At 41.2% G+C, this 19,935-nt stretch overlaps 1 protein-coding gene across 2 annotated transcripts in view; it reads right to left on the bottom strand.

The window, feature by feature from the left end:
- Window positions 1-19,935, bottom strand: part of PAPSS1 (3'-phosphoadenosine 5'-phosphosulfate synthase 1) — a 138,303-nt gene that overhangs the window by 36,292 nt on the left and 82,076 nt on the right. For both annotated transcript variants that reach the window (XM_043973385.1, XM_043973386.1), the window contains one exon: window positions 11,092-11,360. In XM_043973385.1, coding sequence (XP_043829320.1) covers window positions 11,092-11,360 — 269 coding nt within the window. The remainder of the gene's footprint in view (window positions 1-11,091; window positions 11,361-19,935) is intronic.

Raw genomic sequence — 19,935 nt, 5'->3', positions numbered from 1 at the left:
TACCAGTGGGGGATGGTCCTCCACTGCTCACCCAATTCCCCCAGCTACCACCAGTGGGGGATGGTCCTCTCTCACTAAAGGAACTTTTCATGGGCAGATGGTCCACCCCCATCAGTCCTCTATAAAAGTACCTTCCGGTCTCCTGTTCGAGGAGATTTGGTACCTCTGAGCCATGTGCTTTATGCCAAATCTCCCCATGAAAAGTCTAAGGATTTCTTTCATGGTTTCCCTCCCCCCACCCTTCCCTTCCCTTGCTCCTAAATAAACTATCACCTTGTTCTAACTAAGTTTTGTGTGCAAGAGGGTGTAATTCTTTAAAGAGGAATTCCCAAGAACCAACCCCAACCCGTACCCCATTTCCCACTATATCATCTGGCGCCCGAACGTTGTAGGGACGTGGGATTTTCCTCTTTCCTCTTAGCACACAAACTGGGGGGTGGGAACCTCCCTTCTGGGTTTCCTTTCTCCCTCTCCCGCCTGACTCAACCTCCCATTTGAGTCACAGAGAGGTAGAGAGAGGGTCAGCTTTCGCACGCGACAGTGGAGGGCAGCCTGAGTCTCCCTCCCTCGCTGAAAGCTCAAACAGACGTCTGGACCACGCTTGGCACAAAACCTGGAGGTAAGGCCCTACCTTCTGGGTTTCTCTTCTCCCTCTCCCACCGGACTCAACCCGTTTGAGTCACAGAGAGGTAGAGACGGTCGGCGTCTGCACGACAGCAGAGAGCAGCCTGGGACTCCTAGATGTCCGAACCATGCTAGGACCCTCAGACTACACGTTTCTGGGTAAGAACATTTATGCTTATGTGTCTATCCCTTACCAGCTCTCTGCTCTTGGTTCAGACTATTCTCCTTAGACAGTAGTTATGGGACAGAAAGGGAGTGTTCCGAAAAATTCACCTCTGGGGTGCATCCTAAGAGATTGGACTAGACTGGAACTTAAAAACCTAAGAAAGAGATGTATGATACATTTTTGTAACAATTTATGGCCACATTATCCTCTAGGAAGTGAAGGAAATTGGCCTGTACACGGCACCCTTAATTATAATACCATTTTGCAATTGGACAAGTTTTGCAAGCGTGAAGGGAGATGGACAGAGATTCCATACGTATCGGCTTTTATGAGTTTGAGCCAGAAGTCAAAGGGAAAGGATGAGGTCCCCTTGCTGGTTGAGAATCACCACAAGCCCAAGCAATTAGCTAACTCTTCGGGCACCTACTCTGAGACCTCAGCCTCCCCTCCTCCTCAAACTCATTCCCTACCTGTTTCTCATTCCACTCCTTCTCCGCCTGCTTCCGTACCTATGGGTCAACCACAGTCATATCACTCTACGACTGAGACCTCTCCTTGCCCACCGGCTGATCTCAGAACCAATTCCCTGTGCCACACGGGGAGTGGATATCAGTCTCCTTCTATCCTGCTCTATCCCATTTACAATCGGGGGGAACTCCAATATGTTCCCATTTCTCCTGTTTTTTCCATTCAGCCGACCCCATCTGCTTTACCTAATCTGCAGTCACCTACGGCTATCTCCCTTTCCCCATCTCCACCCATGCTGCAGCCAAAGACTGTTTCCCCTCCCCCACCTACTCCACAGCCAAAGGCTGTCACCCCTCCCCCACTGGGCCCTGCGCCCAATCCTCTGTCTCCACCTGAGCTATCTCCCCAACCCAGGTCCTTACCAGCGTCTCCCACTACTTCCCTGCTTCCATTAAGGGAATTTCCCATTGGGAAGGGCACAACAGTAAGGCATGCCCCTTTTTCTATAAGCAGGTTATCTCAGATTAAAGAGAAATTGGGGAGCTACTCAGAGAACCCCACAAAGTTCATAGATGGCTTTAAGTCTGTGACACTGGAGTTTGACCTTTCCTGGACCGATTTGCAAATTATTCTTGCTAGCTGTTGTACCCCTGATGAGAAAAAACAGATTTGGGACCTGGCGGTACAAGTTGGGGATGAACACTCGCAGGTTGGAAATTGGGTTGGGGTCCCTGGTTTTACAGCTGTCCCGGTCATAGAACCGAGATGGAACTATGATAACAGGGAAGACAGGGCTCGTAGAAATCACATGATCACCTGCCTAGTTGAGGGAATGAGAAGGGGGGTTAAGAAACAGGTCAATTATGGAAAGGTGAGGGAGATAACACAGGGGTCTGATGAAAATCCTGCTGTCTTCATGAGCCGCTTAGCAGACTCTCTGAAGAAATATACTAACCTAGACCCCCAAAGAGATGTAGGAATTACTGTCCTCAATATTCATTTTATCAGCCAGTCTGCTCCTGACATTAGGAGAGAGCTCCAGAAGTTAGACTGGGGTCCCCAGATCCCATCCTCACAACTCCTTGACATTGCTTTTAAGATTTTTAATAACAGGGACCTTGCAGTAGCCAAAGAGAGAGAAAAGATGGCTCGTGCCCGCTCCATAGACCAAGCTCATATAATAGCAGCAGCCATCACCACATCTGCTACCAGCAGAACTCCGGCTGGCCGAGATTCTGGCAGCTGCAGTAAACCGGGACACAGAAGTGGGGGACGCCGCACGAAGGTGAGGTCAGCTCTCCTACCTCTTTGTCCCCAGGGCAGCACCCAAGAGATCGGCTCTGCAGCTTGCTCTCCTGACCAGCATCGTGTCAAGCCTATGGCCAAGCTGGACATAGGAGGCAAGCCTAGGAATGGTTTTGGGGCGACCTCTGTCTTCCTCTCTGGTTTAGGTCCTAGCATGCAATCAAGGCACAAAGTGGGGATGGGATAAAAGGACCCTTAATGTAGACAGACACTGCCTATCACAGAATTAGGCTTGAACTCCCTCCTGTAAAGCAGGCCACACCCTGTCCTGCAAAAAGGTCCCACTTGACTCCTGATCTGATAAAGTCCCTTTTCCCTTTTGCTCTGGTCAGTTTTAATTTTTTTGTTTAAGTCTGTTCCATCTAGGCTCAAGGATTCATGGCACTGTGCCTACGTGTTGCCTCTGGACTCTCTGGGCCCCTCACAACTCCGTGCATTCTAGGCCTTCTCCACTTCTCTCCCCTCCCCCTCCCTTGCGCCGTGATTCTTCGACCCCCGGTCAGCATGAAGCAGTTTCAGAAGAATCTTCGTCCCCTTTCCTTATATATAGAGAAGTGGGGAATGTCATGGGGCGCAGAGCACCCCAGAATTTCTCTGGGGCACACCAAGGAATCTTCTCCTTGAGAAACTAAACCAGAGAACAGATAACGCCTAAAGAGATAAGCTGAACCAAACCGGACTGAGCTAGCTTCGGATTCCTACCCTTCATTCTGGTCTCCCTTACTCTGGAGAGATAAGTTTGGGTGTGGCTTCGGCCTTTGTGTCCTGAAGAGGGATACGTAGCCACCCCTCACCCAATTCCTTTAGTCACTACCAGTGGGGGATGGTCCTCCACTGCTCACCCAATTCCCCCAGCTACCACCAGTGGGGGATGGTCCTCTCTCACTAAAGGAACTTTTCATGGGCAGATGGTCCACCCCCATCAGTCCTCTATAAAAGTACCTTCCGGTCTCCTGTTCGAGGAGATTTGGTACCTCTGAGCCATGTGCTTTATGCCAAATCTCCCCATGAAAAGTCTAAGGATTTCTTTCATGGTTTCCCTCCCCCCACCCTTCCCTTCCCTTGCTCCTAAATAAACTATCACCTTGTTCTAACTAAGTTTTGTGTGCAAGAGGGTGTAATTCTTTAAAGAGGAATTCCCAAGAACCCCAACTCCAACCCGTACCCCATTTTCCCACTATATCAAAATGATCAAGAAGGTGAAGAATTTAAACAAGAGTAGAAGGAGGTGAGTTGTCTTTTATGCTCTAAGTACTGCAACCAATTCACTAGGCAACAACTTTCCATTTTCCTTCCCCCAGTGGAAAAAGAAAGACAGTGACCTCACAAGAGGGACAGCAAAGATTAATGAAGAGATGTTTGAATAAGAATCACAGATGAGGAGAGCTACTCCATTTTGGTAAAAACCAGGAACACTTCACCTTTGATTTCAAGAAATTTAAGAAGTGTACAATCAGGAAGGTCTCCAATATGCCATTTAAAGTATTTCATACTTTCAAATCTGTTTAAAAAAAAAAAACAACAATGGTCCACCCAACGTGCTTAAATCCAAGTCTCTTCCATCTTCAGGATCCTGCTGCACTAGATGGCCTCTGAGGACCTTTCAAGCTCAAATCTATGATGCTACAATCCTGTGCATCTTCTATAGCTCCCACATCAATGACACCTTCCCATTCAATTCAACAAACATTTGACACAAGCAGATGAGCCCCTAGGCTGAAGGATAAATGGAGTTGAACTCAGTCTTGAATAACAATCGATATTTGACATAATCGCTGAGAGGATTTCCAGTTAAACAGCCTCTTCATTCCCTTCCCAGAGCACAGAGATGATTTCAGTCCTATTACAGCCAATATATTATCTAAATATTTATTTTTATTATTTGATTCTGTTAATAAATCACAAGGCCAATAACAGTGATGTTTGCTTAAGCCACTAAATTCAGAGTTTAAGGCAGATTAGCCTATGGGAAAAGAAATTATCCCAGTGTACTCCAAAATAGGGGTCGATTCCACATGGTTCTGTAATGTTACTAATTTCTTCTCATTATCCAAAACATAGAAACTGTGACAGACCACATTTGAACTTTGTTAGAAACAAGCCAGTGTAGGGTGAGGGGTAGGAGGCTAGAATATCATCCCCTGAGATCATCTAAGAGATAAACTGTATCATGCACCCACAACCCCAGAGATCTCTACATGCAGACTTGGGAATCATGTGCATAGAGATGATCATCAAACCAATGGGAATTGATGAGATCACTTACGAGTATATAGACAACCAGGCATAATGGAGCACTCCTGGAGGATGAGGCTAGGAGCTCAGGAGTTCTAAGATGCAACCAAGCCAAGCTGACCAAGTGTCCTCACTAAGACCAATTACCAAAAAGCCACCAGGCTACATAAGGAGAAGGAAATTGGCCAGGTCTGAAAAATGGAGGTTAAAATTTCCAGGATGACTGATAATGAGATCAGGCCTGGACAAGATAGGGAACTCCAGTCTTCAAAGAAAAAGAAAAACAGTATATAGAGAGCAAAGAATTTTCTGTATTATTTCTGGTCTCCCAAAGTCTAAAAACAAACAAAACTTTTCCTTTACCTTTCTATCCCATTAATTAATGGATGTCCCTCCTTTCACTGCTAACTTTTATAGAAAAAAATGCTTACATCTGAGGTCTATCTTTTCTCAACTATTCTAGTGAATATGCTCTCCCAAGAGGCACCAAGAACCTCTAAGTGCCAACCCAATAACTTTTTTTCAGACTTCATCTTCCTTGATCTCTTTTTGAAATTAGTAATTAATTTCACCTCCTAGACTGGAAATTCTCAACCTGTGTCTTGTGGCCCCCTTGTGAATCCTATGTGTCCCTTTCTTAGAATAATGTTCTATAAAAAATAAAGTACACAACCCATTATAATGAAATACAGTTATCAAAATATCTTAAAAACCAAGTTCATGGTGCCCAGGTTAAAAGGACTGGGTAGGTACTTTCTTCTTCCTTGGCTTTAAAGATGACACTCTTTAAACTCTCTGTTGTCCTCTAACAGCTTCCTCCCTATTTCCTCATCATCCTGACCTCTTAATGTGTGTTCCTTAAGAGCCTGTCCTCAGTTCTTTACAATCTATCCCTGGGCATTTCTATTTAATCCCTTAGTTTCAGTAGTGGCAAATAAAGGATATTTTTAAGAATCTGTTAAAAATGATAAACATACATAGCTTAACAACTGACCAACTTCTTAAAGGTATTCAAAAATATCTTGATGTTTCTGAATCCAGGCTACTGATTTTACTGCTAACAACCAACAAGTTAAAAATGAGGTCTTGAGGACATCTTGGTTTGTCTCTTTATTACAAACACAATAAGATCCTGAATGTGTGAAGTTTTGAGCTACCTAAGAAAATCGATAGGGCAAAGGAAATGAGGAATGAATGGACAGAGGACTGGATTTAGGCTCAGAGGTCATCAAGTGCACATCATGGCTGTGCCACATACTACTTTGTATGACATTAACCAAATCACTTAAACGCTCTGGGCTTCATCTTCCTTATCAGTATAATGAGGCAAGTGGAGCATCATCTCCAAGGTCCCTTAGGGCTCTAAATCTTTGATCCTATGAATATCCCAATCCCACTTTTTGTACTCTTCTAAATTTAAAATACGTACCGTGCAAGTATTCTGAGGCAGTTAGGTGGCACACTGCTAGGCCTGGAGTCTGCAAAGTCTGAGTTCAAATCTGGTCTCAGACATTTATTAGCTATGTGACTCTGGACCAAACACATAGCCTCTATCTGACTCAGTTTCCTCATCTGCAAAACAAAGCCCCTACCTCCCAGGCATATTGTGAGGATTCTGTGACCTAATATTTGCAAAGCACTTTGCAAACCTCAAAAGCTTTATATAAATGCCAGCAATTTTTTCCCACACACATTTTTAATAGGGTATATAGCTAATTCCATTCATCAAATATAACTCATGATGGTTACATCTCACACACTTGTTAAATTAGCATAAATAAACACGAGTGCTCCTAAAGCATTGGTCTCAAGCTCAGAGTTAACAACTGATAATGTGTCTGGGTTAACAGGCTTTCAGAAACACTGGCAGCTCTGATCCTAAAGACCAAACACCCGCACCCCAACCCGATTTCCAACAACTAGGTTTTCGAAAATTCAAATTTTGTTGGCTTGTCATTAAAGGGTCATTTTGTTTAGGCTCTATGACTTTTTGGGTCAAACATGTAACTTCATGGTGTGTAAGGGGCCACCAGTGAGGAAGTTCCTTCTACCAACAGCAACAACTCTTAGGCACTTCATTTCAATGTTGCTGCCAGGAGGCACGTTAAGTGAGTTGCCCAGGATTCCACAGCTAATATGCATCAGGGGCAGGACTTACTCCTGCATCCTCTTGACCCTTTAAAGAGTCATGATGGGGGGAAAAAAGAGCCATGATGCCTCTCTTTATGATATCAAGCCTAATTTGAAACTTGTAACTAGGGAACATAATGGGACATTTCAAACAACCTAGATGCATACTATATGTCTTATTGATAAATGAACCCCTTTTTCTACTGCTACTTGCAGAGGTAGCAAATGGAATTTCTAGCATAGTTGGTAATGCCCCATTAAAAAAATCCATGCACAAAAATGCATATACAGTCACCTCTTTACTGTTAGAAAAGTACAAAAAGGCTGGGCAGGAGGAGAGAGAACTCAACAAGCACTTAAGAAACATGCCCATTAAATCTTTACAGACTGGAAAACCATGGACATCCTGTTGATAACTAAACAGGCTTAACAGCTGTTTGCTGTTCTGTAAATCATTTGTGCTACAGAAATAAATCTGGTACCAATGTCTTCTAAATGACCTACAGAAAATGATTAAAGGAAGAGTCCTTGTTGGGGGTTTTTATTAGCTGGCAAAAGAACATTCTTGGCAGCCTTCTTCCTGATGTCACTGGAAAAGCTGCATAAATTAAACAGTTGGGTTTTTTTATTTTACAAAACAAACTTAAGGCTGTGGATAAGATGGACTTGAAGCACACACATAAAGGAGAAAAGGCATGGCTGTCATTTACAAGCCATTCAATTTGGAGGCCCGTGCTTCTCAAACTATACTTGAATGTAAACCAGTGGCTAGAAATTCACTGCCAAACTTCAAAGCAAGAACAGAATTTATTTAGTCGCCAGCCCCATTTTTCCATTAAAAAATGTACACAACTGCTACCATTAAATTGTTTGGCATCAGTACTTTTTTTTCTTAAATACATTCATGGTTTTTTTTTAAATTAATTTATTCTATTAGAATTTAACAGGTTTATGTTTGTCTGTATTTTGGTTTTTTTTTTTTTTAGTGAGGCAATTGGGGTTAAGTGACTTGCCCAGGGTCACACAGCTAGTAAGTGTTAAGTGTCTGAGGTCGGATTTGAACTCAGGTACTCCTGAATTCAGGGCCAGTGCTTTATCCATTGCCACCTAGCTGCCCCCTCTGTGTTTTTGTTTGTTTGTTTGTTTGTTTGTTTGTTTGTTTGTGGGGCAATAGGGGTTAAGTGACTTGCCCAGGGTCACACAGCTAGTAAGTGTCTGAGGCCGGATTTGAACTCAGGTACTCCTGAATCCAGGGCTGGTGCTTTATCCACTGCGCCACCTAGCCGCCCCCCTCTGTGTTTTTTTTAAGAAGTCTAAACCCACAAGTCTGGAAGTTAGGAGAAGGTTTGAAAATGGACACTAGAGTGGACATCCTTTCAAAGGAACCACACCTCTTCTCTCCTGTTTTCTAGTGGGGAAAAAGGAGCCAACAGGCAGAGCTGTGGGAAAATGGAAAGTGCCCTGGAGTTAAGGGCTAGGAGCTGGATTCATCTAACTAGCTTAAGAAAGTCACTTAGGAACCTCATGGGGTCTCAGTTCTCCCTCTGGATAATGAGAGGAAAGATAATGCTATTCCTTTGTATCTAGGTGCCCTGTGCATCTCTTTGGCTTTATGCTATTTCTCAATCCCCTATTTGTAATGGGGAGAAAGGAAAGGGGGAAAACTGCCAGTGGGCTACTCCTAGGGGAAAGTGTGTGGGATAGCTGAGGCAGCAGCTCTGGCAGGACTTGGAGACAAGATAAGAATGGCCTAGGGCATTTATTCTGGCCAGTCACCTCCCAAGGGGAAGGCTAATTTAACCCCTTAAAGGATCTGAATTGCTTGTGAGAGAATATACCACCTGATTCTAAGACATTTACAAAAAGGCTTAAAGCTCCTAAGACAACTTCAGAAATAACTTTTTGTGAGAATCCCAAATCTGCACCAATCTTGATGTGGCCGATGTGTATGAGTATGTGTATGTATGTAAGTTTATGTGTGTGTGTGTGTATAAGTACACACAGCTGTACATATATACATATACACATACATTATATATACACATCAACATACATATGTGTATATATGTAGACGTCCATACACATATACATGTGCATGTATACATATGTGTGTATCTATATCCTTAAAGGGCCTTGGAGGTATCACTGAATGGTGTTAATAGAGTTAAAAGATAATAATGAAAAACAAAGACTTCAATTATTTTCCTACTTCAGCTGATGATTAATGTGGACAGTCCACTTGCCAGTGCAGACTACAATCCATCCATACCTTCTCATCCCAAACCATCTTATCTTAACCATGCCCTGTGCCCTAAATCCTCAGATTTCCGCTAGGAAGGAACCAGGGAAGCACTCAAACTGTCTGTCTGCTCTCCCCAGCTCTGCTACACAACTGGCACAGCCCCCTTTCCATCATTACATTTCTTCAAGGATGTCATTGAGACCACTTCTGAGGCACAGGCCGGTAGGTCACCATGGCAAATTACTCTCAGCCATCATGCATTCCCCTTTGGGTCATTCACAGTTTTGATTCTTTCGCATACTTGTGTCAAGCACGCGACTAACAATCACCTTGACTGCGGCCCAAATGTTAACTTAAGATTTAACAAAAGATAGTAAACTAAGTCAATATGCAGCTCACAGGGATTTTTATGTATGGCTTAATGGTACCTATTTCTATTTTAATTTAATTTAATTTTGAAATTTCTGTATGTCATTACTGCTTTAGAGAACTGTGGTGCTGCAAGATTCACAAGTGCACAGGATCACTAGAATTGTTGAAAACACTAAGCAATTTCTCAAATGCTACTTAGTCCACTCTCTTTCTCCTATGGTACCAATTCATTATCTATCTGCATTGTCTGTCCTACATACACATAACTATGAACTCATTCAACTATTTGATCATTCAAACACAGAGAATGGACAACAGACATTTTTCATCCACTTAGATTTTCCTGTGTGAACTGTCAGTCCAATCTCATGCAAGTCTTCTTAACACAACAGTGGTAAACATTTTTGGCAAGCCTTCATCTCTCTATTTTATATGCTTCATTTGATGATAACCATCCTCTCCTCCAAATTCTACAGGAAACCTGTATAAACTTAGCAGATACATGAGAGATCACCAGATGGAAAAAAGTCTCTAAATCTGCATTTTACTGTACTAATAACAGATTGCAATAAATACCAAGCGACTTATATTTTCTGCACCTATCAGTCAACTGTGACTGTGAAGATGTAGCCTGCCATAGAGAATGCTTCGCAAAGAAAGTACAGTCCTGAAAAAAAAGCAACAAGTGCAACTTTCTCAGGAGGGCTTCCAACCAGGTACAGTGAATCACTGGCAGCTGAAGATCAACAATTAATTTACTAAACGTGTACCTGGTGACCCCCAAGGTAAAAGCAGTCCACAAGGAGATTCTTTAAAGACCCACAAGGCAAAAGAAGCCCCAAAGGAGGGTCCATAGAGTTACAAGAACCTCCTTTGGACTTCACTTCTTAGCCAAAAAGCCCACAGACGGGTCAAGAGCTGGGCCTATTGAATTCAATGAAGCAAACAGCAAAAAATAACAAGACTGTATAGTGGACCAGAACTGCTCCAAATGCCTTTTCCCTTTTTTAAATCTCCAGAACCTCTCTCTAACTTCCTTATTTTTGCTTGGGGGGGGGGGGGAGAAGGCTCCTCTTTCTCAAACTCCCTTCAAGGGCTGTTCAAAACTCAGGAACTAAGAGCCCAGTCTCCCCCACGCCTCTTCTGAAAGAGCTAATTTTTCAAAAGAATAATAGACACAAGAAATCCTGGGAATAGGAGGGAAGGAAAAGAAGAAACTCTCATTATGGGAGTACCATTGCTCATGTACCTTGTCCCCTTTAGTGGTCCTGACACTACGAGATACAAATCTAGAGAATTACCAGGGGGGCAGCTAGGTGGCACAGTGGATAATGCACCAGCCCTGGATTCAGGAGGACCTGAGTTCAAATCCAGCCTCAGACACTTAACAGCTGTGTGACCCTGGGCAAGTCACTTAACCCTCATTGTCCCATCCCCCACCCCCGGCAAAAAAAAAGAAATACCAGTAGGTATGCTCATAAGTGAAAACAAGATTTCACTAGGACTAGCTTTTATGTCACTTATTCCAAATTCTTGAAAACAAGTCTACCTCAGTTGGTCCAGCATACATCATGGGTGATGGAAAGATGGCCACCACTGTGTTTTCAGGATTCAGGATTCCCTCTTCCAACACTGCAGCGTGCTGCTTCATCCGCCACATCAAAGGAACATCATCATCTTTTGTCCAGCCACCAAGAGGATGCAGGAGGAGAACTGGGCGCCGGTATCCCCTTTCCAAAAGCTGCTTATGAGTATCCTGCATTAGCAGAGCATGTCCATTGTGCACTGGGTTGCGTAATTGAAATGCAAAGACAGCATCTGAGAAGATAATTTCTAGCATTAAAATAGATACAGCTTAGTCGTGGATTACAACCTGAAGGAGAAACAATACATCTTAACTCTATCTAGATTTAATTTAGTGGATGTACTAAGGGTTAGCCAAATATGATGAATGCTCAGAACCTGAGTATAATAAACATAAACCAGCTTGGGAGGGTGGGAAGACAAAAGGGAAACTCACTTTGTCTTAGATCAAAAAGACGTGTAGTACTTTATTTTTCATGAATGAATATTATGTAAATAATGTATTTATATTATTTATATTAAAATATCTTTTTCATTATTTAAACAAAGTCAATGCGCAGGCATTTAGAGTATATGAATGCATTCCATAGTCAAGGGGGCCACTTAAGTAATTCTCAAGCTTTATCTAAACTTCCTTCTTTATGCTTAGTTTTCACCTTTTGCTGTGCCTCTCTAAATCAGTCTAAAAACTTAGCCCAACCTAATACCCACCCTCCAGGATGAATCCACCCATGCAACCCATGGCACTGACCTTAAAGGAACCAGAGAACTTGAATTGTTGGTTCAACAAATGGCTTGCATATGTTTATCACCATTATTCAGTTTGCTTGGCTTGACTTAGGCTCAATCTTGACACCAGCTTCAAATTTTGGAGTCTACTTTCACTACCTGTATCTTCTGGTAATGACCCCACCCTACCCCTATACTTAAAATGCAATGGTTAATTCTATGTCTCCCGGTTCTGAGCATGGCTGTACAGCCCTAATCTAAGCCTTCACTTGTTTTTTCTCATCAGAGGGGCAGGCTGGTCCAGTAAGAACACTGAATTTGGAACCAGAGGACTTGAGTTCATATCCTAGCTCAGCAAGTTCCTTGGTTTCTCTTAGATTCCTCAACTGACCTTTGACTTCTTATCTGTAAAATGAAGAAGCTTGAAGATGTTCTGAAATGTCACTTCCAGCCTTAAATCCAAGCTCCTCCCTGGAAGCCTTAATTTAGTCCCTACTCATGCCCCCCTGGTCAGTAAGTGTCTGAGGTCAGATTTTTTAACTCAGCACCATCTGACTCCTAGTCCACTGCACCAGCTAGCTGCCTGCCCCTAACAACAACTCCCTCCCAATGTTCCTCCAAGCATTATAAGGAAGTCTTATCTATTTTACATTGCAGCTAACTGTAAAATCACAAACAAAAGCAGCCTTTATTTGAAAGATACATTGTTATCACTTAAAATTCACAAAGTATGAGCTCAGGGATTTTCTATTTTTATCAGTAGTACAAAAAGATGTTAGCTGAAGGAAACATGATTTTTTAACCTAACTAAATCACTAAGAAATCCTAAGCTGTGATTTATGTAATTAATCCCATGATCCAGACTGCAAAGCACAGAATTTTAATTGAGAAGCAAACAAAAGAGAGGGTAGCCTTAACCACTGTCATTGAGTGGACAAAGTACAAACTGACATCAACATGACCAAAACAATATCTGTCATAGAGCAGACGGCAGTGACTTCAAGTGTTATGACTTTGTATATTACATTAGACATCACGTTGTTATCCCTAACTGTAATAGTGGTTTTTGTTTTTGACAGGGGACCTGGACCTTTGTCTTCACTAAGAAAACTCCCTCTAGCTTAAGAGTCTTAGAGAGCTGTCCAGACCACTTCTCACTGTTAAGCAATTTACCCAGGGTTACAGAGCCAGCATAACAACAGTAACAATACAAACATGTATGTTATATTATCTTATTGACTAGTACATGTCAGAGGTGGGACCTGAGACCCAGTCTTCCTGATTCTGAGGATGCCTCTCTAGTCTATTACTTTTACCCTCCAAAATTTACCAGGCTCCATATCTGCTCCACTCTTACCTTGAGACTTAGCCAGACCCTTTCACTGACTGCCCAGTGGTCACTAGAGCATTAACTTCTGGTTTGACTTTCCAAGGTACAGGGTGTTTCTGATAAATGGTCCTTCTCCTTCCCAGTGTAACGATTGGAATGACGCCACCTGCTGGATACTTACTGTAGAAGAGTTCTGCCCATGAAGCAAAGGTCTTTGAGGGCAAGACCAGGCTTCAGGAAGTGACGCGGACTAGTGGGAGGAGGAAGGAAGAGACTGGCGCTCGGTCTCATGCTCTTTCCTGAGGACGCTGGCGGAGAAGGGAGCTAGAAATGTGCTCTCCCTTTAATAGATAGGAATCTAGGCCTTTCTCTCTCTCTTTACCAAATTCTTATTCTCCTTAATAAATGCTTAAAAGTCTAACTCTTGCTAAAGCTTGTAATTGATTGGCGACCACTCATTAGATATTTTAGGCAGTTTAGCTAGAATTTTAACCCTTAACAGATGGCTGACCACGAAGAGGAAAGCTAACCCCCAGTCTTCTTCTGATCTTCTGGTTGGGTAAGAAATTTCCCCTCCCTCTCCCTTTAACTGCTAAGTACTGGTGTACTGGCTATGTTTTCCTTCAAATTTTTTCGAATGGACCTTTTAGACTCCCTAATTATCCTATTTTTGATTTTAGTCTGTTTAACCAGACAAATGGGAGATAAGATCATGTTAATGCTTTGTTTTTGTGGATTTTCTATTTTTCTTTTTATTTTTGTTAGAAGAGCCAGCAACATACTCCCACAAAGAAATATCTCTCCCTCTCCCAACCATGCTTTTTCAGAGAAACCTGAAGAGATTCCTGCAGCTTTTCCCAGTTCTAACACTAATTGTTGCTCTAATTTTGCATGCCTGGAGGCAATGACCCACCCTCTAGAAGCTTTTAATCCCCTAGCACCTGGAGGCAAAGTGGGGGAAGAGGAATCCAGGCCTGAGTTCAAAATCAAGTCTGATTCAAATTGCTCTGGTCCCTCCCCTCCTCTCCAGACCCCACCCTCTACTCCTCACATGGCCAAGCCCATTGCTTCCCCTGCCTGGGAAGTCCAGAGATGTGATGCGCATGCTCAACTTTTTCTACCTGCATTTGCAGCTTCAGGCTCAGCCCTTCCCCGGCCTGGCTGTGCTTTTGAGACAATCTTAGAAAACTCTTTAAATTCCAGATATGCTCGTTTTGTTCATAATTTTGCTAACCTGCTTTTGTCTTTAATTAGTAATCTTATAAAGCATTTGTATGGTGAAAAGCCCGACAGACAATATAGAGGGGTTAAAGAAGAAAAACTTAAGCTGAATAAGAATGACAATCAACATAGTTCAAGACTCTGCTTCTTTTGCCATGGAAGGGTATATATTTTACAGAAATGTAGAAGTAAGCAGCAAGGTATTGATATGAGTATTGGGGATTTTAGATACCAGAATCAAAAGTGTTCTGAATTCACTCAGAGTAATAGTATCAGTTCAGAGGTTACATAGGATTTCTATGCTATTATATATACATTTTGAAATTAATGGTATGGGTTTATTTTCATAGAGATTTTCATGCTTTTGAGATTGTGTCTTATACTTAGTTTCTAAAAGAAGGAGAATATTTGTAAAAGCTTTTTATAGTCATGTGATCAAGTTTATATTTTATAATACTCTTATTAATATTAAGTTCATATTCATTTAGATTTCCTTAGTTTGAATTTCATTGTCTTTTATTGTTCCATGTGTATTTTCTTCTATTCATTTGTCTATCTAATTTTGAAACATTGCAAGATGGTTTTGATTTTATTATACAATGTTAATTCTAGGAGTATTGTGCTCCCATATTCTGAGTTGTTTGTTTTTGTTATTTTTTCTCAACTGATTATTTGATCAAACTCTTTAAAGCATTTCCCTGGCAAATTGTTTGCCATGGCAAGTGTAAATTGATTCTTGAAGTATTATTTTTGATAAGCATATTCCAAAAAAAAAAAAAAAAGAGGGGAACATTTGTAAAAGTTTTCTTTGAGATTGTGTTGTGCTTTAACTTGTATTTAAATATGTTCAGATTTTTCCAAAAAGTAATTGTATACTAAGTTAAAAAAAAGGGGGTATTATTTGAAATTGTTGCATAATTATATATTGTGTTCTGAGTCAAGATGTATTCACATTTTTTGCAATCATTTATTATCCTCAATTTTTAAATCCATATGAGACTTGGATTATGGGAACTTATCATTTAAAACATTAATTGCCTTTATTCTGAGTTATCAGATGCCAGTTGGCCAAGATGCCATCCAATCACAAGAGGAATACATGCAAGAGCAGACACTGAACTGTCACATGAGGGGAGACATGCATGAAGTCAAGGTATGGCCGAGGGAATGGCTTTTGACTAATGTTGAGGTTGGATTCTCTTGGTTTAATATTTTATTTTATTTTTCCCCACAATATTGTACAGATGGCTGGAAGTATTGATCCCACCCATCTCACTTCTACACCTGGCTTCTATGCTCCCTCCTATATGCCTGATGCCATGGACCATCTCAATCCCATGCATCTGATTAAGTCTGACTCAGTTTCCTCCAATATGTTCAGTGGCATGGACATATATTCCATCCACCTATTTTAAGCCTGGCATACTGCATGGGCAGTACATATTGCTCAAGTGTGGGAATGCTCATATCCCATCATTTCTCTGTTCTTTTATGGTAACCCCCATAATTATCTCAGGTGTCATGATAAATACAGTGTTGAATTTGGCCTTGACACCTGTTACCAATTATATTAGATTTTTTAATTTCTCATAATGGCATGAGGATAATTAGGCAGATGATGCAAAAAGTGATGAAACAAAGATAAAAATTATTTTTAAAAATTAATATCGCAGCAATTGTCTTCTCAAATACCCTCCATAAGGGGGGACTATAGTAATATTATAATTTTAAAGAATGGTTCAATTTTTGTTTTATTATATGTTTCATGTGTAACAACTAAGATTCTGAATTCCCTTAGACATGTTTTTGAGAACTTTCATTGTTTGATTTGATTATTGACAAAGCTATTTTAAAGTTGTGTTAAGCTCAATTTTGTAGGAAATTTCCTGGCTGATTACCAGTATCCACACATCAACACCTGAAAAGACTTCCATTCCACGACTACACCTAGAGGACATCTGAGAAAAGACTTTCAGAGACTTTAAATGAACAGTTTTGATTTGTTGTTTTTGTTGTTTTTTTTCTCTTTCTGTTATAATATACATCATCTGTAACATGTATTCTCTGCAGAGGCCCTCCCTTTGCAAGACTAATGTCAAAGCGTCGGTTCATGAGGACAAAAAAAAAATCGCTCCTCTGGACAAAACTTTCCTCTCTTCCTTTTCTATATTGTTGTTCACATATTATTAGTTAGCAATAGTTATCATATTGTTTTTACTGTTCCGTCAAGGAAACATTTTGTTTCTTGAGGAACAACAGGGGGGACTGTAACGATTGGAATAACGCCACCTGCTGGATACTTACTGTAGAAGAGTTCTGCCCATGAAGCGAAGGTCTTTGAGGGCAAGACCAGGCATCAGGAAGTGACGCGGACGAGTGGGAGGAGGAAGGAAGAGACTGGCGCTCGGTCTCAGGCTCTTGCCTCTGGACTCTGGCAGAGAAGGGAGCTAGAAATGTGCTCTCCCTTTAATAGATAGGAATTTAGGCCTTTTTCTCTCTCTTTACCAAATTCTTATTCTCCTTAATAAATGCTTAAAAGTCTAACTCTTGCTAAAGCTTATAATTTATTGGAGACCACTCATTAGATATTTTAGACAGTTTAGCTAGAATTTTAGCCCTTAACATGACAAAGCTATTTTAAAGTTGTGTTAAGCTCAATTTTGTAGGAAATTTCCTGGCTGATTACCAGTATCCACACATCAACCCCTGAAAAGACTTCCATTCCACGACTACACCTAGAGGACATCTGAGAAAAGACTTTCAGAGACTTTAAATGAACAGTTTTGATTTGTTGTTTTTGTTGTTTTTTTTCTCTTTCTGTTATAATATACACCATCTGTAACATGTATTCTCTGCAGAGGCCCTCCCTTTGCAAGACTAATGTCAAAGCGTCGGTTCATGAGGACAAAAAAAAAATCGCCCCTCTGGACAAAACTTTCCTCTCTTCCTTTTCTATATTGTTGTTCACATATTATTAGTTAGCAATAGTTATTATATTGTTTTTACTGTTCCGTCAAGGAAACATTTTGTTTCTTGAGGAACAACAGGGGGGACTGTAACGATTGGAATGATGCCACCTGCTGGATACTTACTGTAGAAGAGTTCTGCCCATGAAGCAAAGGTCTTTGAGGGCAAGACCAGGCTTCAGGAAGTGACGCGGACTAGTGGGAGGAGGAAGGAAGAGACTGGCGCTCGGTCTCATGCTCTTTCCTGAGGACGCTGGCGGAGAAGGGAGCTAGAAATGTGCTCTCCCTTTAATAGATAGGAATCTAGGCCTTTCTCTCTCTCTTTACCAAATTCTTATTCTCCTTAATAAATGCTTAAAAGTCTAACTCTTGCTAAAGCTTGTAATTGATTGGCGACCACTCATTAGATATTTTAGGCAGTTTAGCTAGAATTTTAACCCTTAACACCAGTTAATAAACAGCAGGCTCCTAACCTTAAATGGGGTATTTATTTTGGTGGCATGTCTCAAGAGAACAATGAGTAAATCCTTAGATTACCAGCAGGTCAAAGATGATTTTAAAATATAGCCACTTAAGGGGCAGCTAGGTGGCACAGTGGCACTGGCTCTGGATTCAGGAGGACCTAAGTTCAAATCCGACCTCAGACACTTGACACTTACTAGCTGTGTGACCCTGGACAAGTCACTTAACCCTCATTGCCCCACCAAAAAAAAATAGCCATTTAGTAACATTATTTACAGGCACACATTTCCAACAGAAACATAAAAAGACACCAAAATATATGTCTATATAAATGATTCCATAGGTTTCCTCCCAAAAAAGGACTAATCTAGTTCTGCATTAGATAATGCAAACAGTTAAGACTGATCATCCATACAAAGTCCCTATTAGCAGTATATGTAAGACTTTACTGCCAAAAGTCTTTCAAGTAGAATTATCTGCCTGCTACAATATCATCTGAACTCGAGAATCCTGGGGCACACCCGAACTCACCCATTAACTTCCTCGTCTTCCCCCCATCCAACCCCTCCATTCCTGTCACCTATTGGCCAAGGAATGAAAAAAATGGCCTCGTCCTCCTGTGGTACAGACTTCTGCATACAGCATGTCTATGAATTACTCTACTCTTGTGCCCATGGAGCTGAGCACGGAGGTAGAGTGAGCAGGCCCCAAGCTCACACTCTAGTACTACTACCTTAGGTGCTCCAAGGCAACAATAAACACTAAAAGCAAAGTTGTCAGTGTATTTTGTACCTTTGTCACATTTTCAATCTGTAAAGGGGGTGAACAAAGAATTACATTTAAATAAATTGTGGTGCATGAACATAATGAAAATCACTGTGCTGGTGTCACGGATCCAACGAATACTTTTTCTTAAGGTAGCATTTATACAGCACTTTAAGGTTTGCAGAGAGCTTGACAAATGTCATAATATTATCCGATTTGATCCTCAAAATAACCCCAGTAGGTCGGTGCTATTATCATCTTTTTTAACAGATGGGGAAATTGAGGCAGATTGTGAAGTGATTTTCCCTGGGTCACACAGCTAGTAAGAATCTGAGGCTGGACTGAACTCGTCTTCCTGACTTTACATCACCTAACTGCTCCTATTCACCCTTGTTATGTGTCTGTGGACAAAGTTGTTCCATCTCTGTCAGCTATAACTTGTTCTGCACCTGTAAAATTAGGTAAATGATCACACCACTCACCCCCACCCCAGTTCTCAGTCTGTTTCCAGGAAAGTGCTTAAAACCACATACATTCCAGTAAGTGGCAGAAATGGGACAAGAACTATTGGTCTTGGCTGAGCATTTTCAGTAGAATATGTACCAAATATGTGGTGGGCATGATTGCTAAACCACTGTCAATGACTGCTAAAAGGTCAGAATTAACAGGAGAGGTGCCACAGAACTGAAAACAGACAAATAACTACTTCCATCATCAGGGACAGGTAGCCTCAGTCAGAACAAGAAAACAAAGTATGTTAAACATATAGAATAAAAGGTTTTATCTTCCCCCACTCTCCTCCAAAAAGGGAGGAGGGAGAAAAGGCAGTGGAATCTGCAAACTTTAAGCTGGTAAGCTTTACTTCAATTCCTGGTAAAATCTAGAAAGTGTAATTAAAGGGATGGCTTGTGAATGTCTGGAAAGGGAAACAGTGATCACTAAAGCCAGCATGGCTTGATGAAGAATGAGTCTGAGTCATACCAGACAATATTAACATATCAAGTAGATAACTAGGCCCAGTAGTACTTACTACTGGAGTGGTAATTAGGGGCTCGTTGTCATTTTGGAGAATGATTTCTAGTTTAGTGTCTTGGGACTCTCTCCATGGTTATCAAATATATAAAAGGGATTGGCAGGATAGCTAACATACTGAATGAAAGATTCAAGATCTAAAAATCCTAAGGAAGAAATGAAGATGAAATTTAATGCAGAAAACTGTAATCTTAGATGTGGTTTCCAAAAAGTCAATTTCATAATTATGAGAATAGGAAAGATATTTAGTCAGGAATTCTTATGAAAAAAAGATCTGGGAATTTTAGTGCACTTCAAGTTCAAT

Source organism: Dromiciops gliroides, chromosome 6 (assembly GCF_019393635.1).
Source record: "Dromiciops gliroides isolate mDroGli1 chromosome 6, mDroGli1.pri, whole genome shotgun sequence".
NCBI lineage: Eukaryota > Metazoa > Chordata > Mammalia > Microbiotheria > Microbiotheriidae > Dromiciops > Dromiciops gliroides.
The sequence above is the reverse complement of the archived record's forward strand: the minus strand, read 5'-3'. Positions and strand labels throughout refer to the sequence as shown.